This window comes from Nicotiana tomentosiformis, chromosome 1 (assembly GCF_000390325.3).
Source record: "Nicotiana tomentosiformis chromosome 1, ASM39032v3, whole genome shotgun sequence".
In the NCBI taxonomy this organism is placed as follows: Eukaryota; Viridiplantae; Streptophyta; class Magnoliopsida; order Solanales; family Solanaceae; genus Nicotiana; species Nicotiana tomentosiformis.
In genome coordinates this window covers 6,381,534-6,390,226 of record NC_090812.1, presented here as the reverse complement: position 1 = coordinate 6,390,226, position 8,693 = coordinate 6,381,534, and the positions used below count along the sequence as shown (strand labels likewise).

General features: G+C 40.4%; 1 protein-coding gene across 1 annotated transcript; it reads left to right on the top strand.

The window, feature by feature from the left end:
* The first annotated feature begins 4,953 nt into the window (after window positions 1–4,953).
* On the top strand, window positions 4,954–5,382 carry LOC138896955 (uncharacterized mitochondrial protein AtMg00240-like). Its single transcript, XM_070182738.1, has one exon. It carries the CDS (start codon window positions 4,954–4,956, stop codon window positions 5,380–5,382), a length of 429 nt encoding a protein of 142 aa, XP_070038839.1.
* The last annotated feature ends 3,311 nt before the right edge of the window (window positions 5,383–8,693 follow it).

Here is an 8,693-nt window from a genome sequence, read left to right as displayed (position 1 = left end):
TTGCGTAGGAAACCTTTGTAAAATCATAAACCACGAGTTTGTGTCTTGCCTAGAGTTAGTCGAGTTGTAAGCTTTGTAATAGAGTCATTACAAAGGGGCTTGTAATAGAGTTATTACAAGTTAATTCCTAGGTTATAATAGTTTGTAATCTGAAAGTTTGCTCAGTAGTGAAGTTGAAATCGTACAAGGATAAGTCGTGATTTTTTATCCCGTGAGTTGGGAGTTTTTCACGTAAAAATCTATTGTGTCATTTACTTACAATTGTGTGTTCTGTGGGAACTAATAGAGAACCTGATTCTCTATATAAGTTTGGTAGACCCTTAGTTTCTATCAATTAGTATCAGAGTAGGTTCTTTCTATCAGGCTAACACCTAGAAAGAATCCTCATGGCTACTCCACCAAACTTTGAAGAAGGTGAATCTACCTACAGACCACCAAGATTTAATGGCCAAGACTATGGATGGTGGAAGACAAAGATGCATAATTTTATCACGGCTGAAGATTCAGAGCTCTGGGATGTTATCTGCAATGGTCCCTTCGTTCTGATGAAAACCATTGGAGAACCAGCAGTGACAATTCCCAAGCCTAGGAAGGAATATAGCGATGTTGACCGCAAGGCTATAGAAAAGAACTTTTGAGCAAAGAAAATCCTCGTCTGTGGCATTGGGCCAGATGAATACAACAGGATTTCGGCGTGTCAATATGCCAAGGAGATCTGGGAAGCTCTCCAAATAGAACACGAAGGGACAACTCAAGTCAAGCAGTCGAAGAATGATATGCTAACCACTGAGTATGAAATCTTCAGGACGAAGGACGATGAGTCCATTTAGGACATGCACACTCGCTTCACCTCTATCATCAATGAGCTCCATTCCCTAGGAGAAATCATTCCAAGGAACAAATTTTTCAGGAAAATACTCAGCGTATTACCTAGTTCCTAGGAAAGCAAAGTAAATGCTATCACAGAGGCAAAGGATCTACAAAAACTAACCATTGATGAACTCATTGGTAATTTGAAAACTTATGAAATGAAGAAGAAAAAGGATCATGAGAGAAGAGAGCCCAAAAGGGAGAAGAACATGGTCCTCAAGACAGACAACAATGAATTAAGTGGTGAGGATGCTGATATGGCTTACTTGACAAAGAGATTTCAGAAGATGGTCCGCAGAAATGGAGGTATTCCAAAGAATGGCAGCTCCAGAAAGCCAAGAGGATATGACTTATGTCATAAGTGCAGGAAGCCAGGACATTTCATCAATGATTGCCCTCTACTCAAGCAAGACCAGTACAAGCACAACATAGACAAAGCATCCAAGAGGAACCCGATTCCTGACAAAAGATTTAAAAGAAAAGAAGTTGTTGATAATGCTGTGAAACAAACTCTTGCTGCTTGGGGAGACTCTTCTAGCGAATCTGGAGAAGATGATGCACAAGGTGACACCTCCATGATGGTAGTAGAAAGTGAAGGAGCTAATTATGATTCCATTTTTCCCTCATGGAAAAATCTGACAATGATGAAGATAATAATGACGATGAGCTAAACTTTCTAGACGTTCAGAGAAATCTGAAGTCTTACTCTCATAAAAAGCTCATATCCTTGGGAAATGTTTTAATTTATGCTTATCATAATCTTATAAACGATAAAAATTCCTTAACTATAGAGTTAGGAGAGGTAGAAAATGAAAGAGATAATTTGGTAGTTGTAGGGGCCGACCTAAAAGAAACCATCGAGAATCTAGTGAAAGAAAAAAGTGTTCTAATGAAAAAGGTTGAAAACATAGAGAATGAGAGAGATGACTTATTAATAGTCATCATGGACCTAAAAGAAACAATAGAGGAATTAAAAAGGGAAAACAGTTCTGGGACTGTCCAAAAGGGGAAGGAAGTTGCAAGTGAGGCACACATTAAGCTTGCAAATAAACTATAATCTGTGAAATCTAGTTTGTGTGCTGAACTTGAATGAAATAGACAGCTTCAAAAAGATCTAGGCAGAGCTAAAAATGAACTCGAAAAATCTCTAAAGTGGACCTGGTCCTCTGATACAATTGCTGCCATGTATACAAGCAATGGTAAGAACATGCAGGGAGTCGGGTTCCAAAGGGAAAAGACTCCATACAATCCACATAGCAAGTATGTTACTGCCCATAATAACTGGCTTTGCACTCACTGTGGAAACACTGATCACTTTAAAGAAAATTGTAAGGCTAGAATTCAGTCCCAACAGAAAAATAAAGTGTTTGTTGAAAAAGTAATTACTGCTAAGGAACCTGGTCCCTCCGTTAAAAAATGTATATTGCCTGCCTGGACAAAAAGAAGTTTAATTCGACCCTTTCCTCACTACAAGGAACCCAAATTTGTTTGGGTTCCTAAGTCTAATCTTTGATTTTCTTGTGCAGGGAGCAGTGAAAGGAAGCAGCCAAAAATGGTACATGGATAGTGGCTATTCTAAGCACATGACTGGAAGCCTCGATGATTTCCTTTCACTCAAAGTCCTGTAAGGAGGGAGTGTGTCCTTTGGCAATGGCAAAAAGGGATACATTCTCGGAGTAGGAAGAATTGAAAAATCACTCACTCACTCAATTGAAAATGTGTACTACGTGAATAGATTGAAATATAGTCTACTGAGTATTTCCCAAATATGCGACAAAGAAAACAAAGTTGAATTTGTGTCAAAAGTCTGCACAGTCACAAATCTTGTGACTGGTGAAGTGGTCCTAATGGCAAGAAGATACAAGAACATTTATGTTGCTGATTTTGAGTCCCTGCAAAATGGGGATCTCACGTGTCTAAGTGTTGTTGATGATGATGCTGAACTATGGCACAGAAGATTAGGTCATGCAAGCTTTACTTTGCTGAACAAATTGGTCAGGAAGGACCTGGTTCGTGGTCTGCCGATGTCAAGTTTCAAAAATCACAAGGTGTGTGATGCATGCTCAAGAGGAAAACAAGTCAGGACTTCTTTCAAGCCCAAAAATAAAGTTAGCACCTCAAGGCCACTTGATCTTATCCATATGGATCTATGTGGACCTATGAGGGTGCCGAGTAGAGGAGGAAAGAAGTATATTTTTGTTATAGTGGATGACTACTCTAGACTCACCTGGACCTTGTTCCTCAAAACCAAGGATGAAACTTTTCCGGTGTTTATTGCTTTTGTGAAGAAGATCCAAGTGAAGGTGAGCCATAATGTTGCGTGTATAAGATCTGATCACGGCACAAAATTTGATAATGCAAAATTTGAAAAATTCTATGTTGAAAATGGCATAAGTCATAATTTCTCAGCTCCAAGAACACCTCAACACAATGGTGTTGTAGAAAGAAAAAATAGGACTCTTGAAGACATGGAGAGGACAATGCTGATTGACAGTGGCATGGCTAAAAACTTTTGGGCAGAAGCAGTTAACACTGCATGCTATTTGGTGAACAAGTGCATGATCAGGTCCCTCCTGAACAAGACTCCATATGAACTGTTGAACGGAAGGAAACCCAAACTAACACATTTGAGAACATTTGGTTGCAAATGTTTTGTTCTCAACAATGGTAAGGAAGCTCTTGGAAAATTTGATGCCAAAAGTGATGAAGGAATCTTTCTGGGCTATTCATCACAAAGCAAAGCATACAAAGTCTACAACAAAAGAACTCAATATGTTGAGCAAAGCATACATGTGATCTTTGATGAATCATATCACCTACGTGGGAAAGATTCACATGATAAGATTGATCAAGACGGAGAGCAGTCAACAGTCCTTGGTGAAGTCATTGACATGGCAAATGGAAAGGCTAACATGATGAGCTACGTCAAGAAATCAAATGATGATGATGCAGCGATATCTCCAGGTGATGTAGAGGAACCTGGTTCCTTGATCACAACAACTGAAGTTGAAAACATAGTTGCTGATGCTGTGCAAGGAACCCCATATGTTGAACTGAGAAGCGGGACTCACATCAACCATGGGTCACATTCAGAAGTACCCGGACCCTCTCACAATGAGATTCGGGTGCCTAACTGGAAGCACAAAAGCTCACATCCTCTTCAAAATATGATTACTCCTCTCAACTCAGGGATTCAAACTAGATCGAAGTCGAGAAACTCACTTGCCTTCTCAACCTTTCTCTCTCAAGTTGAGCCCAAAAATATCAAGGAAACATTAAAATATGCTGACTAGATTACTTCTATGCAAGATGAACTCCATCAATTTGAGAGGAACAACGTATGGCACCTGGTTCCTCGCCGTGCTGATAGAACTATTATAGGAACTAGGTGGGTATTCAGAAACAAACTTGATGAGTTTGGGAACACAACAAGGAACAAAGCAAGGCTGGTAGTTCAAGGGTACAATCAAGAAGAAGGGATTGATTATGATGAAACTTTTTTCCCAGTTGCTCGAATGGAGGCCATCAGAATCCTTATTGAATTTGCATCTCATATGGAATTCAAATTGTTCCAAATAGATGTCAAAAGTGCATTTCTGAATGGCTTTCTAAAAGAAGAAGTTTTCGTCAAGCAACCTCCTGGCTTCGAATGTCCTGAGCATCCTACGCATGTTTTTAAAATCGAGAAGGTCTTATATGGGCTGAAGCAGGCTCCTCACACATGGTATGTAAGGTTATCCAAATTTCTCCTAGAAAATGGTTTTACAAGAGGAAAAACTGACAACACCTTATTTCTGAAGAAACGGGGGAGGAACCTGCTCATTGTGCAAGTTTATGTTGACGACATCATCTTTGGAGCAACAAATGATTCTCTGTGTGAGGAGTTTGCACAACTTATGGGAAGTGAGTTTGAAATAAGCATGATGGGGAAATTGAATTTCTTCTTAAGCCTGCAAGTCAAGCAAACTCCTAAGGGCACAATGATAAGTCAACATAAGTATATCAAAGAGCCTCTGAAGAGGTTTGAGATGGAAAGCTAAAAAAATCATTGATACTCCTATTGCCACTACCACTCGTCTGGACATGGATGAACCTGGTTCCCCTGTGAATGAGACCATGTACGGAGGTATCATTGGGCCACTCTTGTATCTCACAACAAGCAGACTAGATATCATTTTTAGTGTGGGACTTTGTGCCAGGTTTCAATCTAACCCAAAGGAATCTCATCTGAAGGCTGCCAAAAGAATTCTGAGATATCTCAAAGGAACACAGAACCTGGTTCTCTACTATCCATCAAGAGACAATTTTGATTTAATTGGGTATGCTGACGTTGATTATGCTCGTTATCTGGTAGATAGGAAAAGCACGTCTGGCATGACACACTTTTTGGATCGTTTCTCATTTTATGGGGTACAAGAAAACAAAACTCATTGGCTCTCTCAACTACAGAAGCTGAATATGTGGCGGTTGCCTCTTGTTGTGCTCAACTGCTGTGGATCAAGCAATAACTAGAAGATTTTGGTGTATTTTCTGATTGTGTGACGTTACTATATGACAACACCAGTGCTCTCAACATGGCAAAGAACCCAGTTCAGCATAAGAGAACAAAGCACATTGATGTGCAACATCATTTTCTCAGAGACAATGTTGAAAAAGGGCTTATATGCATGAAGTTCTGCATCACAGAAGATCAAATTGCAGATATCTTCACCAAAGCAATGAGTAAAGAGCACTTTGAAAAGAATCATCTTGCACTAGGGTTGATAAAATCAAGGACCTGGTTCCTCGATGATTGGCTATGAAAGAAATGTATAGGTAAAAAATGCTAAAAAGTGTTTTTTGGCAAGGTCTAACTCATCTCTATACCGTTGCAGGTAGACACGCATGACGATTATAGAGCAAATGAGTAACTAATGGTATCGCACTTTGGTCAAAGGATGAAGTTCATATTTACAAAGTCTGTCAGTGAACCCGGTTCGCTTGACACAGGTTAGTAGTTCCTCTGTACTCTCATCCACAACTTTTTAACGGTTAAAATAGTGCCACATCATTAAAATGTCAATCTCTTTTTGTTTGAACCCAAGCGTCCTACCCGTTATAAAATGACCTGTCTACCCAAAAATTGATACCCGTTCCTAACTGGTCCCTCGTCTTTTCTAAATAAATTCACACACGGTCACTTTCATAACTGTTCACATCACAAGCCAACATTTCCCTTTTTTTTTCAACAATCAAACACTCTCTTTTTCCATCACCTCTCACTACACTCCACCATGTCTGAAAATCTCGAAGCCAAAACTGTTCCAAGCATCATCCCCACTGCATCTTCATCTGTTGAAGCACCAGTGATAGAGCCTACGACCCTTACGCCACCCAGTACAAACCCTCAGCTAGAGTCACAAACATCCATTGTCTCTTCTCCAACCCAATCTAGTACTGGTTCTCATCCGAGTCGCAAAACCTCGACTCCCAAGAAATTTATGGCTATGACCTCTCCTTCTGCCTTGCCGGAAAAAATGGTCGAAGAAGATTCAGTTGAGGGAGAAGAAAATAAAGAAATTTCTAGTCTGCCAGTGGAAGAAAGTTATGAGATACAACACTGCGTGGGTGGTAATAGTGATACATCTGCAATGACTACCCCAGGCCCTGATTTGAATGTCGCTGATTCTACAACTAATGCTCATCCTATGTCTTCTGAGTTTACTTTGGGGTTGCAAGAACAAGAGGCCCTAGAGAATATGTTGTCCATAGATGCTGAGGGGTGTTTGGATGAAAGTGTGTTTGATACTCATGAGTCTTTCATAGAAGTTGATAGTTTACATGAAGAGGGTAGGGATCTGGTGCCTATCGAAAATTTGGCACCTAAAAGTACTACTGGGGAATCACTCGAGGGACCTGATCCTTCTGCCCAAAAGGATCCCTCTGCTCCTACTTGGGATGAAACCCCCTGTTCATCAAAAGAACCCCATGCTAGTACGGATCCCACTCCCTCTCCTCATTTATATGTTGAGCCATTGGCTATTGTTGCTACCGAGATGAGATCTCTGTCTGAAGAGGAGAATGACGGTAGTGAGGAAGACTATGATAATGTGGCTCTTGCAAGCTTTATTAGTGCTAGGAGTAGCAGGACAGCTCCCAAAACACCCACTCCTAAAAGACCTACTACTAGGCCGCAACATAAGGAGGCTCTTGAGTTAGCTCTGAAGAAAAGTAAGAAAGAAAATAAGAGGAGAAGGTTGGTGAAGGGTGGACAGTTCCAGTGTGGACAGTTCCAGTAGGGGGAACGAGTGCACGAGAATGCCCTCCTTCCAGTGTACCAACTGCTATTCGAAATGGTGAACAAGGTGTTGCTCCCTCGTGCAGAAATGTGTTCTATTATATCACGAGCAGACTTGTTCCTCATGGAAGCACTAGATGCATACTCCACTATAAATCTGCCGGGAATCATGATTGAGCACATAAAAAAGGTAGCAGATTTCAAGGATGGTAATCATGGGCTGCCCTATAGGTTTCTTCTCACCAAAGTTTTTGAGTTCTTCAAAGTTCCCCTGGGAAAGGGCACCATGGGTACTCACAAGCAGAGTTTCTCCAAAACCACCTTGGAAGAGTGTGAATGCATCGATAAGAAAGGAGGGGTTGGCAGCAATTCCACCATCTCTCAACTGATTGGAGCTAAAAATATTGCTAATGAAGAGATACGACAGTTGAAGGCAAGGAATGTTATCCTTGAGGGTCAGCTCAGTCAGGACCAGAAGGCACCTGGTTCCAGTAGCTCACAAAGCACAGAGGTTGCTTGCCTGACCAAAGAAAATGTTGATCTCAAGAAACAGATCGAGGACCTGAAGGAGAGGTTGCTCAATGAGCAAGGGTCTGCAAATGCTCGAATGGATATCCTCCTTAGAACTCTTGCCTCTTCCTCTCTGCCCCCCCTTCCAGTGCTCCCTAGAGTCATTCCCTTCCCATTGTCAAGTTCAAGTTCAAGTTGTTTCTATTATGTTTGATGACGGGTACTTTTTTTGTTATTTTTATTTTGTGGTGATTGTGTAACAATGGAACTGCTCCCTGTTTATTTCCAAAATTAATGAATTTCTCGTCCTTTTGCTATGCATATCTTGTTCTTCTGCTCTATTTTTAGTCATGATTGTGCGCGCACATGTGGCATGAGTTAACCAGGATAGACTTCTTTTTCCTTATTGCTTGTACCTAATCTTTTTATGATGCCAAAAGGGCAAAAAGTAATTGAGGGGGAAAAAGAGGGGGAACAACACAGTCTCAGGGGGAATTTCATTTACAAGTTTGTCATAATCAAAAAGGAAAAAATTGATATAATCACGGGGACTGTCGAAGTACTACTAATTACATTTTTTGCACAAATGGGGTCAGAAATGACTAACAACAAATAATTATGTTTACCGAAAAAATCGGATAACGTTAGATTTGTGGATGGTTCTAAGGATATGCGATACAATTTGATATAAATCGCGTAGAGAAATGGAAATATGTATATTGTTAACTGTAAGAACGAAAATAATAAGCAAAAAGAATAATAAGTAAAACAAGCACAAGGGGATAACTATCAATATAAGAAGTGATCTTTTTCTCTCCCCCCCTTTCTTGCTTACAAGGATTCCCCCTTTTATAGAAGAGGGTCATTACCAAAATACAATAAAGTAAAACATGTAGTGGAAGACCCATGATGACTTGTCTCTTCCTTGATTCCCGCCAAGATTCTCTCTCTTAGTGTGGTTGCAACGGCTCTTGTCTATGAGCTCGATACTAGCTCGAAATCATTAATGGGTCGGGCCCTTCGGTCTTGGATCGAG